The 22,773-nt window shown below is 33.1% G+C and overlaps 3 protein-coding genes and 2 pseudogenes across 3 annotated transcripts; 1 reads left to right on the top strand and 4 right to left on the bottom strand.

Annotated features, from left to right (window-relative positions):
• Window positions 1-558: 558 nt before the first annotated feature.
• LOC120079082 lies at window positions 559-977 on the bottom strand (annotated as a pseudogene).
• A 490-nt stretch (window positions 978-1,467) lies between these two features.
• On the bottom strand, window positions 1,468-2,984 carry LOC120079081 (annotated as a pseudogene).
• Window positions 2,985-5,573: 2,589 nt separating this feature from the next.
• LOC120079362 (chorismate mutase 1, chloroplastic) lies at window positions 5,574-8,390 on the bottom strand. Its single transcript, XM_039033523.1, has 6 exons — window positions 8,053-8,390; window positions 7,136-7,358; window positions 6,957-7,043; window positions 6,364-6,507; window positions 6,118-6,210; window positions 5,574-6,014 (listed from the first exon to the last, which is right to left on the bottom strand). Exons 1-6 carry the CDS (start codon window positions 8,217-8,219, stop codon window positions 5,778-5,780), a joined length of 951 nt encoding a protein of 316 aa, XP_038889451.1. The 5' UTR covers window positions 8,220-8,390; the 3' UTR covers window positions 5,574-5,777.
• Window positions 8,391-14,666: 6,276 nt separating this feature from the next.
• Window positions 14,667-15,987, top strand: LOC120079762 (UPF0301 protein Plut_0637). Its single transcript, XM_039034136.1, has 2 exons — window positions 14,667-14,815; window positions 14,933-15,987. Exons 1-2 carry the CDS (start codon window positions 14,728-14,730, stop codon window positions 15,670-15,672), a joined length of 828 nt encoding a protein of 275 aa, XP_038890064.1. The 5' UTR covers window positions 14,667-14,727; the 3' UTR covers window positions 15,673-15,987.
• Window positions 15,988-16,481: 494 nt separating this feature from the next.
• On the bottom strand, window positions 16,482-22,402 carry LOC120079761 (cyclic nucleotide-gated ion channel 2). The gene is made up of 8 exons (XM_039034135.1): window positions 22,233-22,402; window positions 21,539-22,139; window positions 18,840-19,055; window positions 18,446-18,759; window positions 18,209-18,320; window positions 17,884-18,120; window positions 17,398-17,484; window positions 16,482-17,283 (listed from the first exon to the last, which is right to left on the bottom strand). Exons 1-8 carry the CDS (start codon window positions 22,259-22,261, stop codon window positions 16,798-16,800), a joined length of 2,082 nt encoding a protein of 693 aa, XP_038890063.1. The 5' UTR covers window positions 22,262-22,402; the 3' UTR covers window positions 16,482-16,797.
• Between the last annotated feature and the right edge of the window lie 371 nt (window positions 22,403-22,773).

The raw sequence follows: 22,773 nt of genomic DNA, 5'->3' as shown, positions 1-22,773 counted from the left end.
ACATTTAGATGAAAGACTTGATAATATATATAATTTCAAGATCAACGTCGGTTTTCTTTTAACCCTTATGTACATTTTTTAAGACATTGCAAAAGTCATCACTAGAGTAGCTCTAGGGAGATAATTGCAATTATACCTTCAGACTTTCAATTGTGAAGAATAAGTCGTCAAACTTATACGAATGTTAAAACAAACTATCAAACTTACATAATTATAGATTCGTAACCATCATATAAGTGTGAAGAATTTTATCATTTTGTAGGGACCAATTTCTATCATTATGTGAATTTAGTCATAGAATTTTGTTAAACATAGAAGTTTTCCATATACTCACCCACTTGAAAAAGTGAATCTAGACTCAAATGATAGAAGCCAAACTGAGAAAAAATAAACATATATGGGGCTGTGTTGCAAAATCGACAATTAAATAACACATAAAAGGAACGTAGAGTAGGGAAGATCGACACACAGATATACGTGGTTCACTAACAGTATGTTAGCTACATCCACGAGTAAAGGGAGAACAATATTATTTCGAGAGAATTTTTAAGAATTACATCAAGAACGAAGAGTTTTAACTTTCACCTGCAGGCCTACCAAGACTCCTTGGGCTGCACCCTCTTTCTGCCCACTATCTTCTTCCTTAGCCTTACCATTAGGCTTTCTAATCCTGAACTTGTATTCGACCTCAAACTCAAAAATTTCCTTCTTCTCCTCCAAGGCTACATTGAGTCTGGAAATAACCTCCTCGAGTCCCTCTTTGTTGCATTGAACAGCGGGCAGGACCTCTAGCATCTTCTTGATGGGTCAAGTGGCTCAATTGCAGAAATAACCAAAGAGTGTTCACTCACTTCCATTTCAAGTTCAGTGATTTTTTAGTATATCTGATTGAGTTCAGACCTTAAAACGCCATACATGTTTGCAACCATTTACTCGTTCACTGGTTCCTTGCCTTCACTCTCACTTGAGCTTCCCATTTTGATCTGTGAAGTGGTAGAAACTTAGTAAACAATTTATAAAACTAGAACAAGTATTTACTTTCATCCACATGAAATATCCAATGCTTCTCTCAACCCCAAAAATTTCTAGCGTGAGTTGGTCAGTTATATGCTAATGGAGAATAAGGAATGGCTTTCTAATGGAGGATGGGATCACAGACGGTGAGGTGGTAGATGAGAGAGTTTTCTTCAATGAAGGGTGTATGTGGTTCTACACGAGTATAGTTGCACCCTTAATTTTAGACAGGAATGAAAATTCTACAAGAGTATTTTTTATTTCAGATCGAATCTGTGCACTTTTTATATACTGAAACATCTTGACAAAAGAAAAACAAAATCATTAATATTACAAGTATAAATAAGTTCATGGCAGAGATCGAGGATTCATAATAATATTATTTATCCATTAGTATATCAAGGAAGTTATCTTACATCAAAAGGGCAACCTCATGATCTTCATCTGTCTATGCTAAAGGTGGACTTCCAACTTTCTGGGTCTCTTTTGCTGCTTAATTTTTACCTTAACATTAATCCCATTATCAATAACAGACGGAAGCAGAATTTGAAGCTTCCCTTCTATCCTCTCGCCTTTTCTTGGAGTGTTATCAGATTGTGGATATCATCAGCCAATGCTCTCTGGGCCAAAACAGCCCCCACAGCAGCACAGGCAGAGGAATCCTTCCTTGAAGTCAGGTCAAATTTCATGTCTTTGGAAATTGAATGTGTCACAGCAACAACCATACTATTGGTGAATGATGCAGGCTCGAACTGAGGCCTTCGATATGTATATATCAAGACAAAATGGCTCATGGTAAGGACTAGTAAGTTGATTAAACATGGGTGTCCTAAGCTTCTTCTCAACGTCAATATTCTCCCTTTCAACTATTACATATTTGTTCTTCACATGTTCAGGAAGCTTTACTTGGTCACTCGCCAAACGAGCATTAAGTTTATCATTGACTTTGCTTCTGATTTTCTGCATATCATCCTTTTCTTTTATAGACTTTTTCTTCTGATGAAAATCAACGCTATATTCTTCAAACTCTTTGGATCCTTGGTCAAGTTTACAGAAGAGATTTCCACGTATTCTCATGTTGTCAATATCATCAAAATCTGAATCACAATAATCAACTGGGTCACGAGCCTCATCCTCTAAGATGTATCTATTTTCAAAGCCAGACCAGCCCTTTTCTCTCCCTCTCATGCTCTTGCTAAACCACATGAAACTTGCCAAGTATCATCATCTACAAGTTCAACATCATAAGCAATTGAATGAAGTTTACCATCAGGGAACAATGGAGATACTATTGCATGGATGAACCATTTGCAATACTACTTGAATGAGCTACTCTTTCATTCTCGCTTCCAATGCTTCCATTGGGAAATTCTTTTGAGCAAAAGTTGTCGGCCCTCAAAACAAATTGAGGGCTAGTAAAAGCAAAACCTCTCCTCAAAAACATGAAGCCACTTTACATCTTTGAACTAGAACCACTACAGAGCTCAACCACCTATTTACATGAACATCATATGCTTAGGACAAAGAAACAAAAACAACACAACCTATAGTGAATGAATTAACTCATTGAAGCAAAGCATCAAACAAATGGGTTGCATTATTGTTACTGTAAACTTGCACAATTAACTTAGTGCATTTGAATTTGATGTAAGAGGGAAACTCATAAATGTCTTAGTTCTTATAGTTGCATCCAAATTTGCAGTCTGGGTGGATTGGTTTAATCAAAGTTTGTCCTCAACTTTCTCCTCCCATTTCATCGATAGTGGTTGGAGACTCAGAACTCAAAACCCGGAGGCGAAAGTCAACCAAGCATAAGAAATAGCCACATCTAGTGCCCAGTATGAATATGCCTCAAATCAAATAAAGGAACTAAGTTACTAACATTGCAATCCGCACAGATTTCCTTTCTCCCTGTTTACAATGGAGGAAAGATGGAAGTCCACTTCAAGAATAGATGGGATGAAGATCATGAAGTTAAATTTTGAGTAAGACAACCTCCTTGATAACTCACATATGGGTACCCTTCACAGTTTAATTTCAAAAGAGGCAGAACCAAACAGCTAAACCATAGTGTTAAATCACCACCGCCTCATGCCCCAACTACTAGAAGTTAACCTATAAATCGTAATTTCATTGAATCGGGATAAAAGTAACATTAAAGAAGGAAAGGAAAGTCAAGCAGATAAGAAATGCAACAAAGTTTCAAGCTATAAACCATTGATTAGGGAATTGAGTTTTAGGTCAATATGTTGACGTAAAGTCTTAAACGATCGTCGATTATAGTTCATAATACAACCGCAAGCACCTGAGATTCTAATTTTAGAGAAAGAACATAACAAAAATGTAAAAAGCACAGATAGTATCCGGCGATTCGTCGGTCATTTTTTTTAATATATTTTTTTAGATATTTTTTTTATATATAAATCGACCTTGGCTTGAGAATGAAGATGCATATTACTTAACTACCTAGGTTAAAATTAAAGGAAGTTTAAAGAAGAGTGAAAAAAGAGGGAGAAAACAGAGAGCTTTGAAATTTACCCGCGGCGGCGGTGGGGAGGAGGCGTGGTTGGCAACAAGGCTGACGCTCGGCTGCGAACGGCATAGGTCTGCAAAATGGAGTTGCTCAGTCGAGTAAATAGGAAGAAGACGATGAGGGGCTTGACGAAGAGAAGATCGTCGGCTGTGGGTTTGCGAGGGAAATCTGATTGTTTTATTTGTCTGTTCCTTCACTTAGTTATTATGGGTTAGTTATGGCCGTTAATGAATTCTATTGCTTAAGACTAAGTAAATATAATAATTTTAAAATTTGAAATGGTTTCAAATCCTATTTTACTTTAAAATTAAATTATTTAGACTTCATTTGATAATTTCTTATTTTTATTTTTGAAAATTAAACCTATGGACACTACTTCTACCTCCGAAATTTCTTCCTTTTTTTATCTACTTTTCACTAATGGTTTAAAAAATAAAACTAAATTTTGAGAACCGGAAAAAAGTAGTTTTGAAAAAGTTGTTTTTATTTTTTGAACAGGTTAAGAATTCAACTATTGTACTTAATAAAAATATAAATCATTGTAAAAAAATTGGATGAAATAGACTTAATTTTCAAAAACAAAAACAAAAAATCAAATGGTTACCAAACTGGACCTTATTAACCTTGTCAAACTCTAATTTTCAATTAACACATCTTTTAAATACATTCATTTAAAATCTTAATTTTCTTTTCTTTTCCAATTATGATCCAAACACAAAATTTTAAATACATCAATTTCAAATCTTTCTCGTTTCAAACAAAGTAAATAATTTCAAATCATTGCTCGAATTTCACATCACAAGATTTAAAATCATTTCTTACACTTTTTTGAATCTAGACAAAGGGTTAGAAGCAAGCTTTGGTAGAGAATCTAGATTCTATTTTATGTTTTCAGATTCACTAAATTCAGCAAATGTGTATTTGGTAAACAACCTTTTTAAAAACTATTTTCAAATCAGGTGGTCCAAACAGTACAAATTCTTAAAGAAACATTTTTATGTTTTCATTGTAACCAAATTTTAAATTTTAAAAAACATAATTATATTAAATAAAGATAAAAAAAAAAACATTTAGAAATACAATATACCATGTTATAAACTCAATTCATTTTTTTTTTTTGAAAAAAAACATATAATATGTATAATGTAATGTACTATAAATTATGTACTATTACAAAATATTAATTATATAATATTTTTAACATAAATCATATTCGTAAAATAAATTAATAGTAGTTTATTTTCAACTAGGTATTAATGGATAAGTACAACTATTTTTTATATATTATCAAACATATTTTATACAATTGTTTAAATTATAATTTAATTTCTGAATAGACTACCAAACACATATCTGAAAACATGTCATATAACTCAGTTTTTCGTTGAATCCCTTATTTAAAATATATGTTTTCAAATTATCTACCAAAAAGACCCTTTAATTTGGGGTGTGGTTGTGAGCTTGAAATTCACCCACAAATTCAATTTTTTTCGATTGTTGTGTCTCCTTCAAGTATGTGGGAGGGAACATACGTACTTGAAATTATTTTTCTTTTAAAGAAAATAGATATTCCATTTTACGGTTATTGATGATTAGATATATATCTGATACTGATTCTGTTCGCACTTTGAAGTATATATACTTCATAAATGAAAATACAGTTACTTAAACGTCGTGTAACGAAGGCGAATTACAAGACGAAAGTAAAGAACTCCAAATTGCAGCTACGAAATGTTTAGCAAATAAATTAAAAGACTAACCACAGGAATCAGTGCTGCTACTAAAGGGGCAAGCGATTGAATATGATATAAACAAATCCCTAATTAATTGGACCAGAGTATACAATCCAGTATTTACTCAAAATACAAACAATTTAGTATTTAAGGTTCTTCCCCTTTATCATATAGATTCAATATTTCAATAAGTTAACCAATTCCTTTGCAGAACAAAAGCAACAAACATTCAACTCTTTGATACAAGAAACATTAATTTGTTATTAAAATAAGAATCATTTGAACATTTCTTATTGGAGAGTATAACATTTTTAGTACAATAAGGAGTGGGAGATTTCAATCATACATATCTCTTGACCGTTAACACATTCTATTAGACTTTATAACATTAATCACTCAACTAAAAGAAAATTCTTAAGGACTTCTACCAGTAACAATCACACCACTTTTTGTTGCTATTTACCATTTTAAACATTGATTATGAAAACTTAGGCGAATCAATCCAATCTTCTCAACAAGTATTGAACTTGAACTTCCTTTGTTAATGGCATGATCCATTCTCCATAAAGTTCAGCAACCAAACTGGGTTGTATTTTGTAAACTGGGGTAGTATGTTTTTCCTCTACATTCATAGGAACCTCTTGCCCAAATGTTTTCGCTTTAGTTTCGACTCTCTGTTTTATCGCCTCCTCGACGCTCGGGAATGTCAGTATATCCATCAATTGCTCTTTGTCCTTCAAAACCCAGCACCGAAATCACATGAGATATTTGATGGCAAAAGAAGGTAAAGTAACATCAGAATCAAGCAATGTAATATAGTAATAGAAGAAAATTTACTTGCTTCCTAATTGCAGCCTCGTATGCCTTGGGCGAGTCTCGAAACTTCGCTTCTGCTACATATTTTCCATAATGGATTCTCTTCGATAGAGCCTGCAATGATCGAAACATACGAATCGGCAAACTTGGTCATGGTAACGTAGATTAAGAAAATGCAACTGAACACATGCTAACGATGCACATAGGGTAGCTCATAATTGTATGGCCATGGGAAGTTTTGCAGCAGAAATAGTTTTAGATGCAGACCTGCAAGCAAATGGTGTCACAGACAGCAGTTGATCCATAATTGCTGTCATCTCCTTCCTTGACTAATCTTGGTATCAGATCCCTGAAGTACATGCTCCATACTTTGCTATTTATATTAATGGAATCCGCCACAGGATGTAGTACCTATTTTCAATCAAAATCGGGAATCAAAAGACATTGTTTGTCACACACTTATACCATACACACAAGAAAGCACAACAAATCAATCGGTAGGACGAGACGTTTGACATGGATAGATGGTAGTCCATAGAACAATTTTCATATATTTGAAACATGCACCGTATGTCAGATCGGACTTTATATAATATTCTAATTCCAACGGTGAAATTCTATTTTGGGATAGTTGTTTTTCGTTAAGTTATTCTCGTAATAGACTTCAAGTTCAGAACTTTTTGTGCGTTTGCAAGATCAACCAATAAGACATGTTTGGAATGACTTTCTAGGTGCCTAAAAATACTTATTTTGCATTTTTAGGGACGAATCAAACACTTATTTTATACTTAAAAGATTTTTTAAACACTTGAAAAGTCATTCAAAACTAGCTCTTAGTGTCCCCAGAGGTTAATGCTCACCTGTGGATACTGAAGCGGAGGCAACAATGGAGCAGGTAAGTCGTTGGGAAAGAAAGGATGCTCATCAGGACTCTTGTATCTTCCCACCTATAATACAAAAACAAGTTCCATCAAACACATATAACATTTACCCTCACTCTTTCTTGTTCCTTCTTTTAGAAATTAGAATTTTCAAGTACCTGAGCATGCAGCTTTTCAGTTTCCATGACCAAGTACTCCACCAAAGAGCCATTGAAGCCATCCATGGAGAAAGCACTGGGGTCATATGTATCTCCATTATAGCAGTACTGAGCTCTCCCTAAAAGACTAAAGATAATGCTGTCCTCTTGAGAGATTAATGAGCGTCTTATTGCCTCTAGGGTCAAGTTCTCACTGATGTCCACCCTTGTTTTTGGGGAAGGCCTATAATGCAGAAACAAATCCTCTAAAATTAGAGCTTGTTCCACCAGAAACAGACAGAAAATTGCTTGAATTCTAACAACAAACACCATATTTTTACATGCCATCAACTGAACAGAAATTGGGAAAGGAATATATGGAATCAAAGTCAAACACGATTATAATCAGAAAAGCTGATTACCCCTAGATAAACTACTACCAAACTCAAAAGCCAATATTCTTAGAGCATGTTTGAAAGTGATTTTGAAATTGTTAAAAATCAATTTTGCCAAGTTTAAATTCACTCTCAAACATGGATTTAAACCTTCAAAACCAATTGAACGTTTGAGTTTACACTTTGAAACACCTGATGTTTCAAAGAGGTTTATAACATGATAAAAGTGATTTCAACCATTTCAAGTTGATTCTCAAACATATCTTTAGTATTCATCCTCAGACTAAAACCAAACATGTAGACAATCCCTTTTAATTGGGGAGTAATCGAAAAGACACTAAACTCAAAAGCTCAAACCTTTTTTTTTGTTTTTTCTGAACTCAAAAGCTTAAACTTAGAGTACATAGTAATTGTTTGTGACAGCAATGTCAGAGCAGCATAGAACAAATAGAATATGGAAGCAATGGCTTATGTATACAGAACCCATCAAAAACCATAAATCAAAACAAGAAAACAAATGGAACAGGAAGTAAAGAAAGATACCCAACAGACGCAACAGAGGCTTGAACAGAGCGAAGGTTGAGAGCCCCATGAGGCAAACTGGAAGTAAGAGGCAAGAATCGACGATTGGAGGCAAAAAGGGAAGTGGGTTTGGAGAGAAGAGGCGAAGGAGTTGCAGGAGGGGAAGTAAAAACCAAGGCGGCCTCCATTTTAGAGGGCAAATGAAAAGTGGGAATTTGGGGAGATGAAAGAGGAAGAAGAAGAAGGGGGAAATTTAAGTGGGGTTGCAGTGGTGAAGGGATTCTTCCATTGGGGAAAGGTAAGAGCTGGCGTTGGTCAAGAAAGCGAGTCGTCCACTATTGGTTTCACCTAACTCGCCTTTGCTTATAGACTTGTAGTAGCTACCTACCACCACATACCCACCAATGACTTTACCTGCTCGGGTTGTTGGACTTTCCTGTCGACGTATTCAGCTTTCCAACCTTAAAAAAACAAAAAAAATAATGTTTGGTTTTCAATTTTCTTTTGGACGTTTTGCTCTTTCTTTTTTTCTTTTTCTTTTTCTTTTTTTAATTTGTCTTCGATGGCTAATTAACCCAAAAATTTAAATTGGGTTTCGTACAATAATGTTTTTGAGACTCGTTCGATCGGTAGGACATATGGATGATCCAAAAATTGGAAGAAATATGAAATTTGTTAAACTTTTGGAATTGATATTTGTTTAAATAACCTAGGTTGAGAGTTGGCAACAGAGCTGGAGCGGGGTGGGGAGGGTCCCCTGTCCCCGGCCCCGTGGGGGAAATTCCCTCCATCCCCGCCATTTGAAGGCGGGGACGGGGGCGGAGATTCTCCGTCGAGGAAACGGGGTCCCCGCAGGGCCCCATTCCTCGTTTCCCAGCGGGATTCCCTTACTAATTCCATGCGGGAATCCCCAATTAGATCCCCACGAGATTCTCCATTTTTTTCTTTTAATTTTTTAAGTTTTGGCTTGACTTTTGGGCTTAAATTTAGAATTTATATATTCAATATTGGTCTCAACACTATTATAAGTCTATAGTCTGTCTCTTATACACATCTAGATGTGTATAAGAGACAGGGGCAGAGCCCCACGGAGAATTTTTCCAACCCTGCCTGATGTCATTATCGGATGAAATTACCAAAATGTAATATTGGGCACATTGATCAAGCCTCTCGTTTTTGGTCTCGCTCTCTCTCACATAGATCAATCTCGTCTTGATCTCTTGCTTTAAAACACAAAACTGCTATGATCACAACTCACAGAGGACGACACAAACCCACGGAGCAGATAAGGGAAAGAAAGGAAGGGGGGGAAAATTAGAGGTGAGGGAGATGAGATGATTGACCAGGGAGAGGAAGGAAGAAGGAAAAAAGGGGGAAATTTGGAAGAGGAAGGAGGATGGAAAAAGGCAATTTAGCAAATTTAAGTGATGATGATGTAAGTAAAAGGACAATTTTAAAGTTTTAAAAAGTGGGGTAATATCATTCTTGACTTCGGGTTTGGGTCTTTTATAAAATTATCTTCTCTTTTGATAATTATTTAGACTTCGTTTAATTTGGTCTCTTGAGTCTCTTTAATGATAATATCTATTAATTGATTTTTAATAATTTTGAAGTAAACTTTTAAAATTAGATTTAATAGTGAAATTAATATATATTATTGTTGGCTTTTTTTTTATTTAACCTCAATTAATTAATTTTAATTAACTAATAATTTGATGATAACAAACTTCTTTTATTTATTGACAATTTGAGTGTTTTGAAGTGTTTATTACGTAGAACTCGAAACAACGATTCCAACGCAATTTGAATCGCCCGAATCTGAGCTCAAACAAATAAGATATGGGAGAAACAAGCTTAACGGAATGACATAATATATTTTTTTCATCAAAGTGGACCAATTGAAATGTGCCACTTGGAGCATGGAAGGAAGGACACATGTGGGCTTTTGATATTTGGATTGGTTTTAAAAAGAAAATGAATTAAAAAAACGAATTTAATATTATTTTTTGTTTGTGTGTAAGAGTTAGTTTTGCACACATGGTAGTTTTTGCTTTTTGTTGGATTAAAAAATGGATTAAAAAAGAATAAAAATTAATATTATATTCTGTAACGACTAGTTTAGTTTTAAATCTCCACTATTGATTTTTCTTTTCCAAGATTCAATGTTCAAATTAAATTTGGTTTTCAATAATTTTTCTCCTTTGTTTAAACACATTTTCTTCTTCAAATTAATACAACAATTTTACATTATTTTTCAATCATCCATAACTCAAAACCACCATTGTTATTCTCTCTCTAAGTTTCAATTTTCTTCTTTTCATCTAATTCTTGAGAGAGATATCTTATATATTGTGATGATTGATTTGTTGCAAGCAAAAGTTTGTAAATCTACTCTTCAAGAGAGTTTTTCTCATATTGTTTTTCATTTCTAAATTCATTGCAAGGGTTGCTCTTGATCCCTAAAATGAGTGGTTATAATGGTTTGATCTTCAACCGTGGAAATGATCAGATTCGTTCTAGCTCCTGGAAAAGGGAACATTGTAGCGGTTAAACTCTAAGTCGTGGAAAGAATCAAGTTCGTAATGACATCCCAAGAGGAGTTTGGAGAGTGTATGTATGCCAATTGTGCCGAACCACTATAAAATTTCTGGTATTTCTCTATCGTCTTATATTTAATTTTGTAATTAATTTATTAATATATTTCATTTAATATAATTAATTGCTATAGTTTGTTATTGAATTTGTTTATGCCAACTTATTGATCTTTTTGAATTGAATGTACTCACATAAAATTAATTAACAAAAGTTTGTTAATTTGTTTAATTGAACCCATATTAGTAAAAAGTTTTTCATTAATTGAAATAAATCTTATTCATCCCTTTTAGGGTTGTCATATCCAACCTACAATTAATATTAAAGACTAAAAATGAGTTTTTGGTGAAAAATCAAAGTTCAATATGTAAATTTTGAGACCTAGAGACTAAATTTAAACAAAATTCAAATCTCTAAATTTAAATAAGAACATGTTAACACCTAGGAATTAAATTAAAATCAAACTCAAAATTTAAAACTTTAAAATGTAACATTTTGAAGTCTAAAGCCAAAACTAGGCCCAAAACTTAGAGACAAAAAATGTACTTTTTCCTCTAATTTTTTGTTTTGGGTTTTTAAAACTTAAGAACACTATTACCACCTACATGTTTCTTTGCTTCATTATGGTTTTTACTAATGTTCTAGAAAACCAAACAACATTTTGTAAACTAAAAAATAATATTTTTCAAAATTTTGTATTTGTTTTTAAAATTTGACTAAAAATTTAAATGTTTCTTCAAAAAAGGTGAGAATCATAGGATGAAATTTAGGAAGACAAAGTATAAATTTCAAAAATAGAAAATTAATGACAAAATCATTATCAAATAAAAGCTTAAATTCTTGATTTCGGTTTTTGAAAATTAATTACAAAGACGATGTCTACCTACGTGTTTGTTATCTACTTTTTTTATGAATGTTTTTAAAAACCAAAATCAAAATAAGTTTTGAAAACGGTTTGTTCTTGGAGTTTGGCTAAAAATCCAAATGTTTAGTTATAAAAATGAAAAACATGGTTAAGAAGTTGTAATAAAACAAGCATAATTTTTTTTAGTTGTTGTACCTAAAATTTATGTTTGTTTTCCCTTGTTTTTCAGTATCACTATTTTCACTTTTCCTAAAAAACATATTTCAAGTTTACGTCAAATTCTAAAAACAATATTAAGTTTTTAAAGATTTTTTTTTTAGTTTTCAAAAGTTGGTTTTTTGAAAAGAAAAACATTGTTATAAAGTGAAAAAAAAAAACAAATCAATTTAAATATGAGAGTAATATTTATTCGTAAGAGACCTTAATGCTCATTTGGATAGACTAGAAAAAAAATGTTTAAAAAAAAGTTATTAACTTTTTTGATAAAAATCATTTAAGTTACATTCATTTTTTTGTCCAACACTTTTTTTAAAAAAAAAAATTAAACATTTTAAAAGTTAAATCAAACATACTTAGAAATAAGAGTAGTATTTATTCATCTACAGCTTATAATAAAACTATTTTTACCTGCATTTTACTTGTTTATTACCTATTCTTTTATTTTTTTTTAAAAAAAACATTTTCATAAACAAAGCTAAAGTTAAAAAATTAAAGAAAAGTTTTGAAAAACTTATTTTGTTTGTGAGATTTAATTTAGAATTCAAATGTATATATAAGAACAGTAAAAAAAATACACCAAATTAAATTGTGAAAAAAACAAATGAAAATTCTTATAAATAGAAAAATTCCAAAAATATTTACACTTTATAGTAAAAAATTTCAAAAGTGTTTGTACTTTTGGAATTTTTTTGATATAAAGCGTAAATATCTTAAAATATTTTTTATATTTAAAAAGACAAAAAAAAAACAAATATAATTTTCAAATCCAGAAATGCAAACCAAGTAGTTATTAAATAAACCTTTTATTTTTCAAATATTGGTTTGAATTTTGATTTTTTAACAAATAGATAAAATGGTTTTAAAAAATCATAAATATAAGTAGTAATTAGAAACTTTTTTTAAAAAAAGAAAAAAAAAGTAAAGTTAATGTTTTAATATTTAAGTCAGAATAGATTTAACTTAGTAATATTAGCATCATCTCCGTTCTTTTAGATTAGAAGTTCAATTATGAATATTTAAACTATTCTTTAAATCTCCTATTTAACAGATTTTTTTTATGTTAACTTTTAATAAAGCTTAGCCGATTTTTACGGAGTGTGATTTATTGGTGCTTTTTCAAACTTGTCCATTTTTTTTTTATGGTTGCTTTTTCAAACTTTTCCCTATTTTTTGGTTCCTTAATCATAAATCCATAAATGCTTTTGGAAGAAGCATTCTATTAATGTTTTTTTTGAAAATATAATTTTTTTAAAAGGTTTTTTGAAAATATAATTTATTCAGGCTAATTACTATTTTGGTGGTCATAGTTCTTCTCTCTCTTATAGTTGTTCAACTCAAAAGTAATAAATAACCTTATCTAAACAATAATAAGACCAAAAAATGGTTGGTTTCACAAATGTTTATTTTTATTCTAAATAATGTTGGTTTCTTTTTAACCAAACAAACAATAAAATAACTAAAAGATCACATCAAAAGAAACAAAAGACTTAAATCACATAGGGTAAGGAGAAAAAAGAAGAGAAGAAACTTGCTCCTCCAACGTCTTTGAAACTAAAGAGTGAGCCAGAACATTAGTCTAACGACGAACATGGATAAAAGAGACATTACCCAGATTTTGCACATAAATATTTGCTTCCTAGATGAAAAGGGATATTTCAATAAATCCTTAGAATTATCGGACAAGAGATTAATAACCTCCAAGCAATCACACTTTAATAACAAGTCAAAGATTAAGAGAGATCATGCTGGAGAGGCCTTCACATATAGCCTTGGCTTCAAGGACCTTGACTTCATTGCATCTATTGATAAACTTGAAGCTAACAAGACAAACCCGACCTAAATGGTCACGAAGCACCCAACAAGACCCCTAAAACATCGATCAGGCCTCCAAGCTGCATCAATGTTCAACTTCCATTGGCTTCTCAATGGAGATTACTAACCAACAAGGCAAAGAGGAGGAGGAGTTAATTGATTCCCCCTTATAACTTTACCAACGGATGCCACATCAAAAGAGTATTTTTTTATTGATATAACTTTCAATAGATGCACAAATAATGTCACTATTGGTAGGAATCTTACATAATAGTAGATTATTTCTAGCCTCCCAAATCTTCCACACAATGATCACCAACAACTCTAATTCCTGATGCGAGACACAGTTAAAGATTCAAGTCCAATGACCCTGATTGTTCCATCTTGTCTTATCATCATAAATAATCTCCACATTGTATTTAAAAATTGGGAGCAAATGTTCATTGTTACCTGAACCCTAAACCCTAAACCCTAAACCCTAAACCCCAAAAACTTGTTTACACACTAGTCAACAATTTAAAATTGTATATTTAGAAAATGTTTCCAATTTTTTATTTTGATTTCAAAGCATTTTTCTAAAAATAATTAAGAAATATAGGTTGAAAAAGTTGTGTTCTAGCTCTAAAAATAATTAAGAATTCACTCCCAATACGTTAAGGGTCAATTAAAAATTCCAAAAGATTTATGAACCTAATAGCAAATTATTGAAAATTTACCAAATTTTGTATATATATCAAACATCTGTCAAATCTAAAATAAATTGTATTTACAAATCTCAAAATTCAAAACAAAAAAAAGAAAGAAAGAAAAGAAAAGAACAAAAGATTACAACCACTCACAACACACAAAGTGGTGAGCGTGAGTCAGCATTTGGCAGACAATGCTTTACTTTAAAGCTACATACACCAAGAACACTCATTGGCTATTAAAAAGCCACGTCACCAAAAGGTTTTTCCAATCCACAATCCGTACAAGTAGTGACTTGGCATTCTCACATCTAGCCACGTGTCATGTCCTATCCAATTGCCCATGCCTTTGTGGGACCCTCAAAAAGGACAATCCAAAGTTTTGGATTAGATGGGTCTCAAAAAAGTGGAAGCCTTTTTCTTTTTTTGTGGTTCAAATTTTCCTTCCTTTCTTTATTATAAAGCTCCTTCCATTTCCCTTCATCTTGCAAGAAATAAAATAGAAGAAATCCCAACAAAATTATGGAAGCTTGTTTTGTAACCTCCAAACCCAATTCTTTCCCAATTCATACAAGAAAATCCCCAACTTCATCATCTCTCAAAATATCATGTAAGTCCTTCCACTTCTTATACCCCTAGCTTTCTCGATTGCTGTTTCTTTTGGGTTTACTATTCTTAGACCGAATCTCGCTTTAATAATCATTCATATGTGTTGTTTCTTTTTTAGGTTGTCAATTTAAGTCACCATCTTCAGGACAAGAGGATGATGATTGGAGATCATTTAGAGCAAAATTGATTGCCACTCAGAAACTATCAATGCCTCAGATTTCATCTACCTTTGTGGATCTTGACACGGTGGTGGATCACCCACGGTCCATCTGTATAGGTGAGAAATGGGCCCATGTCATTCATGGGCCTGAAAAGGGATGTCTTCTAATAGCCACAGAGAAGCTAGATGGAGTGCACATATTCGAACGAACAGTTATCCTTTTGTTATCAAATGAGCCATTAGGCCCCTCAGGGATTATACTAAACAGGCCTTCATTGATGTCGATTAAGGAAACAAGGTCGACGGCGTTGGACGTGGCCGGGACATTCTCGGAGCAGGCATTGTACTTTGGTGGGCCTTTAGAAGAGGGGCTGTTTCTAGTGAGCCCAAAGAGGAATGGGGAAGATGGGGTTGGAAAGAGTGGGGTTTTTGAGGAAGTAATGAAAGGGATGTATTATGGGACTAAAGAGAGTGTTGGATGTGCAGCTGAAATGGTGAAGAGGAATATTGTTGGGCCTGAAGATTTTAGATTCTTTGATGGCTATTGTGGGTGGGATAAGGACCAATTGAAGGATGAAATTAAAGCTGGTTTTTGGACTGTGGCAGCTTGTAGTCCAAATTTAATTCAAATGGATGTGGGAAATGTTAGCCTTTGGGAGGACCTACTTGGCCTTTTGGGCCTTAAAAAGGTTTGGTAAAGTTATGATACCAATCTCATGGAGCTACAAACTCAACAAGTTTTGAGTAATTGCAGTTTCACCCCTTTTTCCTTTCTTTTGGGATAATTTCTAACATTTTCCACAGAGGGACTCATGTGTAAATTTGAAAAAGCTATTTGTCATTTTAATCAAGTGCAATTTATGAAGTCTTAACATCTATCCAATTTCATGTAATTTAGTTGCATTAGTCATTCTTATTGAAAATACAACATCACTTTCCTCAAAATAATAATAATAATAATAATAAAGTAGTAGTCCAATCACATATGGTAATGTGATTTGGTATTTTGTGGATTTCTTCTGTGATCTACGTCGAAGTATGGTAATCTTAGATTTCTCCTTTGTAATCGCAACTTTAATTCTATTGTACACGAGCTTGTTTATAGGAATAAAACTTACCTCCTCATACCTTAAATGATTCAGAACCATAGTTTAACCATGGTTAAGAGAGACGTGAGATTGGAAGCTATGTATCTCATTCTTGATACTCAAGAATATTAAATAACATAAGGTTTAATTACAAAATCAGTTAGTAACACAAGATTGAGGTCCCTTGATTTTTCCTATGTAGAATCTTCAACATGAACTACTTAGCAAGTCATTCTAAACTTTAATTATTTTCGCTATCTTTTACATTCATTTCTCAAACCTATTTATAATGTCTTTTTAAGTGTTTAAACATACTTCTTTTGCATTAAAAAAATAAACATTAACTACTTTGCAAATTCAAGAGATGTACGAGATCTTGCAAAAGAAGAAAAAAGGAAAAGAGATCAAAGAACAAAAAATACATAATTTCATCACTCATTTCCAATTAAAAAACACTCAAACAAATACATCTTATTCTTGAGATTACATTCATTTTCTATTCCATATCTTTCTTGAGAAACATGATCTGGCATCAAAGAGAGAAAATAGACACTTCATCTCACTCTTGACACTAAAATATTTTCCAACCAAATGGGAAAACACAGTTTCCACGTTAATTTCCAATTCCAGGTCTTTCTTGGGAGATGGGTATCGAATCATATGGAAAATGATATGAATCAATGGATTTTTTTAAGAAAGAATTCAAGAATTGTTGGAGGCAATAGCAGTTATTCACTATTCAAGATGATCATGTGGCCTGAATGACATGAACATTGCAGCATACTGCAAAAGCCGACGTTCACTGCTTCCATCTTCCACTACAGCTATCGCAGGACGTCTCATCCTCTTTCGGTATCTACGCCAAGCAAATTGAATGTTCACAGCAGCCCATGTTCTCCAGTTGGAAGAGTAAAATCTTGCTGTTCTCTTCAGTCTCTCGTTCGCAAATTTGTAGCGGAAGTGATCGGTTATGTACTTCAGATGGTCTGCTTTCAGGGCAAATGCTTCTGTTGGTTCAATGCAAACAAATGTAGCTGATGAAGCTGGAAGTCTCTCCAGAAATGGACGACGAAGACACCACGATAGCAGCTCATCACCGAGAAATCCTCCTGGTTCAATAAAACTTGTTGCTGTCATGCCCTTGCTCAGGCTTTGGCTACGTTTTACTCGTCCACACACTATGAACAACATCCTTGGAACAGGATCACCTTCTCTGATAATCTGTGTTTTAAAGAAACATTAACATTCATCTATCTTTGAAATGACTTTTAAGTGCTTAAAAATACATTTTTTAGTGGTTGATGACCCACCACACATCTTGGTTCATACACGTACCTTTTCATCTTTGGAGAATACAAGTGGCTTGACTCGATCACATATGTTGTCGAGAATAAGCTCCTCCAGGTTTTGGAAGAGAGGCACCTATGCATTGATGATAGTTAAACATCGAAACAAAGAACCTCAACCACAAGTTTTTCATAATCTTGAGATCCTAGAGAGAACAGCTAAGGCTCTTAGCTCTTTTTTATAACCATTTGGTTTTTGGTTTAGTTTTTGAAACTTAAGCTTATAAACACTATTCTCACCCATAAATTTCTATGTTTTGTTATCTACTTTTTATTAATGATTTCAAAACCAACCTAATTTTTGAACACTAAAAAAAGTAGTTTTCAAATGCTTTTTTATGTTTTTAAGATTTGACTAGAAATTCAAGTGTTTATTCAACAAAATTGAAAAATTGGAAGAAAACTAGCATAAATTTCAAAACAGAACACTATAAACAAAATTGTTATCAAAGTGGGCCTAAGCTATCCAAGTTACCTTTCTGATTAGATCAACACAAAGATGACGTTTAATGTCTCTTCGAAGACCTTCGGGCAAATCGTCAATTAGTTCCATCTCATCTTCTCCGCCGATGGCTGCCCATCTCTGGTGTTCATAGTGTCGTACTCGTTGTCTCAAACGAGATGGCAATTGTCGTCTCCTCATCCACCACTCCAAATCTCGACATCTCAGCTGCATTTTCCGCCTCCTCGCCATGACGGCGTGCAGAAGTACCTTTTTTTTTCCCGAAGAAATGAGGAGTTGTTGTCAACAATAGAAAATGTTTGGCTACATTTTACATATTGAACCAGAAAAAACTCACCTGGATATTACCAATCAAAAGAGTGAAAAGCAGCAGTCCACTGAGGACCGTGCCAATACTGAAGCATACTTCCAACCAATTACTCGTAGGCTCGAGATCATTGCCAAAGGTGCTGCAACATTTAAAGCATCATGCATCAAGAAACAGAGTACAGAAATCTCTTGCATCTTCTCCACAGGAGCTGAAGAAACAGAGTTTGGAAAGTATGAAAAGTGTTTTGCTTCTTTGCTTAATTACCTGAGAGTCATTAATCCCCAAAAGATGGGATAAAGGATTTTGACAGCAACTGAATTGCTGGAAATGACTGGAAGAGCCCACTTGTAGATGCCATAGGCGAATGGACCTTTAACATCTAAGCAAAGTGGCTTCCTAAATGTAGCAGTCGAATTATGACCACAAGAACTTCCGATCGTTGTTGCTGATGAGAGAAACCGATAACACACCTCCTCGGAGCAAGACAGAGATAGGTTGCACTTGTTTCTCTCACAATGTTGCTGGATGCAAGAAGCGACTCGCTGTATTGCAAGAACATACCAGCAACCCCCAGCAACCTGTTAGCAGGGAAATAGATTCAGGATCAAAAACAAAGTTTGAAGACCTGGCAATGATGAAAAATACAAGGCAGGCTTACATGAGAAGCAATGAAATAGGCAATGAGATTGAGGCCAAAACCCCACCAAATGGTGCCAAAGATATATCCAGTGACCTTCTGCATTCTTCTCATTAAAATAATGGAGTGGTAAACTTTTGGGAGGAATTGGAACAAGAACATCAATAAGATTACTGTCATTATGAGTTTGATTTTCTCTTCTCTGATCAGTTTTGGTAAAACCAACCAATAAACAATCTGCAATAAGAAAAGATGAGCACAGAGAGTAAACTCAGATGGAATGGCAGAGACCTAAACAAAAGGAAGATGCAGATATCTCAACATTTTACTTTTTAACATTCAATTCGCTAAAGGTAGATACTTTTATCGAATTTAGGCAGAAATAAAGCCTTTTCAGTAATAAGAAAAGAAAAATATATTCTTCAGCGAAGCAATAGCAATTAAAGTTTGAGGTTGGTTTGATTTTTCAGGTCCATTTGATAACAATTACACTTTTAGCTTTTTGTTTTTGAAATTTACGTTTGTTTCCTAATTATAGTTTTCATCTTCTAGAAGAAAGAATAGAATTCCTAGTCTAACAATTTTTTGAAAACTAAGATCCTAGTTGATAAACCATTTAGTTTTGGATTTTGAAATTTTGAAAATCATACTCGTTTTCTTACAACTTTTCTATCATAGTTTTCATCTTTTCTAACTAAACACTTGAATTTCTAGCCAAATCCCAAAAACAAGAACATGCTTTTAAAATTACTTACTTTGGTTTTCAAAATTTGGCTTGATCTTTAAAAACGCTTTTGAAAAATAGATAAAAAAAACACAAAGAAATCAATAGGTGGATAACAATTGACTTGGTTTTTTAAAATACTAGTAGAAAGTGGATAACAAAACATAGAAACTCATGAGTTGAATTGGTTTTTATAAACTTAATTTTCAAACGATCAAAAACAAAACCTAAGGCCTTGTTTGGTTATCATTTGATTTTTAGTTTTTGAAAATTAACCATATTTCGTCCCCATTTCGTACAATGATTTTCATCTTTCTTACGTACCGTCGTTGAATTCTTAGCCAAATTTCAAAAATAAAAAACAAATTTTTGAAAGCTATTTTTTTTTTTTTTTTCAAAATTTGGCTTGATTTTTTAAATCATTGGTAAAAAGTAGGTAACAAATTAAGAAATTTAGAGGTGAAAGTAGTGTCTATAAGCTTAATTTAAAAAAAAAAGAAAAAAAAAGAAAACCAAAAACAAAAAACCAAATGGGGTCAGTATTATTATCAAATTGGTCTTAATGATTACACAATTATTGAGAGAAGATGAACACTCAACATTAGATTGTTGTCATGAGCATTCGGTTCCACAAACACAACAAAATAATCACTTTAATAATAGAGTATGAAAAAGAAAAGAAGAAGAAGAAAAATAAACAAAAAGACAAATACAGAACTAAAGGTAGTCATAATAGGATTTTGCTTACTATGTTACGAAAAATTAGAACAAAAGATAAGAACCCATGACCGCTCTATTATTTCACCAGCCTAAATATTAAGAAAGAGGGTGTATTTGCACACAAACCAACTTTAGAAGTAATATTAATTTTTTTTTTTTTTTTTTTTTTTTTTTTAAAAAAGTAATTTCTAGATGCTGTCTGGGCTTCACCCATTTTTGTCAACCCATATAGTTGTCTAATAAAAAAAAATTTGTGGCATATTTTTTATAGAAAAAAGTTTTTTTTAATTATTTAATTATTTTATTATTATTATTATTATATATTGTAAAAGAAAAGGAAGCACAGTATTAGGTCAAAAAAGAAACCCCAAAGAAGAAAATAAATTAAAATATGGTCAGTGATTTAGCCACGCGAGAATTTTACCAATTTATTTTAATCAATTTGACTTACAAATTCTATTATTATCAAACTATTTCAAGTTAGCTAGCCATTATTTTAAATCGTTGGTAATATTCAAATCATTAATTTATTTTTTTAAAAATACAATGAAATAGAGATTCAACCACAATCTCTGGGTCACTAAGGCATATTAGTATGCTAGTTTTAGTATATTCAAATGATGATTTGATTTATATATATATATATATATTTACTAAAGCATATTAGTATACTAGCTTTATGGTGTATTTGAATTATATTTTCAAATATTTAAATTAAAAAATAAGTTATTTTAGAAAAAATTAAAGGGTTTGTCAATCACTCAAAATAGCTTTTCAAGTATATTTTAATTCATTTTTATCAAAAGTATGTAAATAGAAATGAGTTTTTTGAACTATTCTTAAGACAATCCAAAGAGATCCTTAGTCTATTCAAATGGTGATTTAATTTATATATATTTATAAAATGAGTATTCATTTTTTTTAAACAAACAAACAAGTTACTTTAATATTTTTTTTCTCCAATCGAGAAATTAAGATGGTAAATAATGAGGTGTTTAAAAAGTAGAAAATTGTGAACTCTACTTTGTTTGGTCCAAAGAGTTGGTGAGTCCAACTACTAAAAAAACATCGATCTTATACAATTGTTACAATATGGGTCATATTTTTTTTTTAAAAAAAAAACTAATGTAATCTTGTTTGAAAAATTATGAATTTTTTTAATAATTAATTTACAATAATTTTCATATCTGAGCTAAATTCCAACTAAATGATATATTTAAATAAATAAATGAATGATAAGGCAGAAAAAAAGAAGAAAAAAAAAAAGCAAGCAAACCTGAGGAACAGGGAGGATAACAAAGGCATCAAACCAGAAGCCTCTGAAGGAACGAACGTAATGAGAGGCAATAGCACGTGCATCCCACACGAGTTTCCCACAACCAATCACCATACTCTCCTTAGACACGTAGGCAAGACGGAATTGAAGCCACACGTGCCACAAGTGGACGAAATCCAGGCACGTGCGAAGGACGGTGACGACGGTGGCCAACCCACCATCCATGTACAGGCAAGGGGAGCCACCTCTTCCGATAGACAGAGCATAGAAGTAAAGAGGATCAACGGCCAGAGCCATTCCCCGGGCCAATAACAGAACCCGGTTCCATCTTTGAACCGGTTTGGTTCTAGGGTCGAGAACGGTGCCGAAGCAACCGGAAGGATGTTGCGGCGCCGACCGGTAGGGTTTTGTGGGTTGAATCGGAACGAGGGAAGAACCGGCGGAGGCTTCCCATTCTGGTTGCTGGTGCGCGTGGTCGCAGCTGGTGGAATGGAAGGCCGGAACGCCGACTTGGGTGCAGGCGTAGCATTCGACGGGGGTGGTTTCGTCAGTGCCATTGAGTGGAGTCGGCGTTGTTGGTCTCAGGCAAAGCTCGCTCCACCTGAAAAAATGGAAAGAAATAAGAAATTGATTAGTGAGAGAGGAAAAAGAGGAAGAGGGAAATGGAAATTAGGGAAGGAATTAGAGTACTGACATGGAAGAAGGTGAGAGGAGAGAAGACATGGGGAGAAAGAAGCAGGGGAAACCACCATGGGAGAGGATTAGGAGGAAGAAGAAGAAGAAGAAGAAGAAGAAGGGTCATGAGAGTAGTGGAGAAGGAGATGAAATGGAATCAAATTTTGTATGTGAAGTAGCGGTTTAGGAATGATCACGCAAAGTAAGGGAAGATGGAGTCGGGGGAGGCGGTACTGTGTGGGGCCATGACACAAATAAAGATTGTGACTGCGAGGAACTAAGCCTAAGTTTGGTAAGGTAATAATTATGTTATAATAATTTGTATTCTAAACCTAAATTATTTATATGGTTAGATTATTATAATCTTAAGTTATTAGATCCTAATATACATCTATTAATAGTGTGTAATAAAAGTTACAATTTTTTTTATATTTAAAAATATTTTAAATAATATCATATGGATATATATTTATAATTAGAAATTTGGGTGGAGAGGTGATGGAGTCGGTCGCTACTGTCCAGATTCCAGTTGATCTTGTTGTCGTTTCACAAGCCGAGTC

The sequence above is a fragment of the Benincasa hispida genome, chromosome 6, assembly GCF_009727055.1.
Source record: "Benincasa hispida cultivar B227 chromosome 6, ASM972705v1, whole genome shotgun sequence".
Taxonomy (NCBI): Eukaryota; Viridiplantae; Streptophyta; class Magnoliopsida; order Cucurbitales; family Cucurbitaceae; genus Benincasa; species Benincasa hispida.
This window is presented reverse-complemented; position numbering and strand designations above follow the sequence as displayed.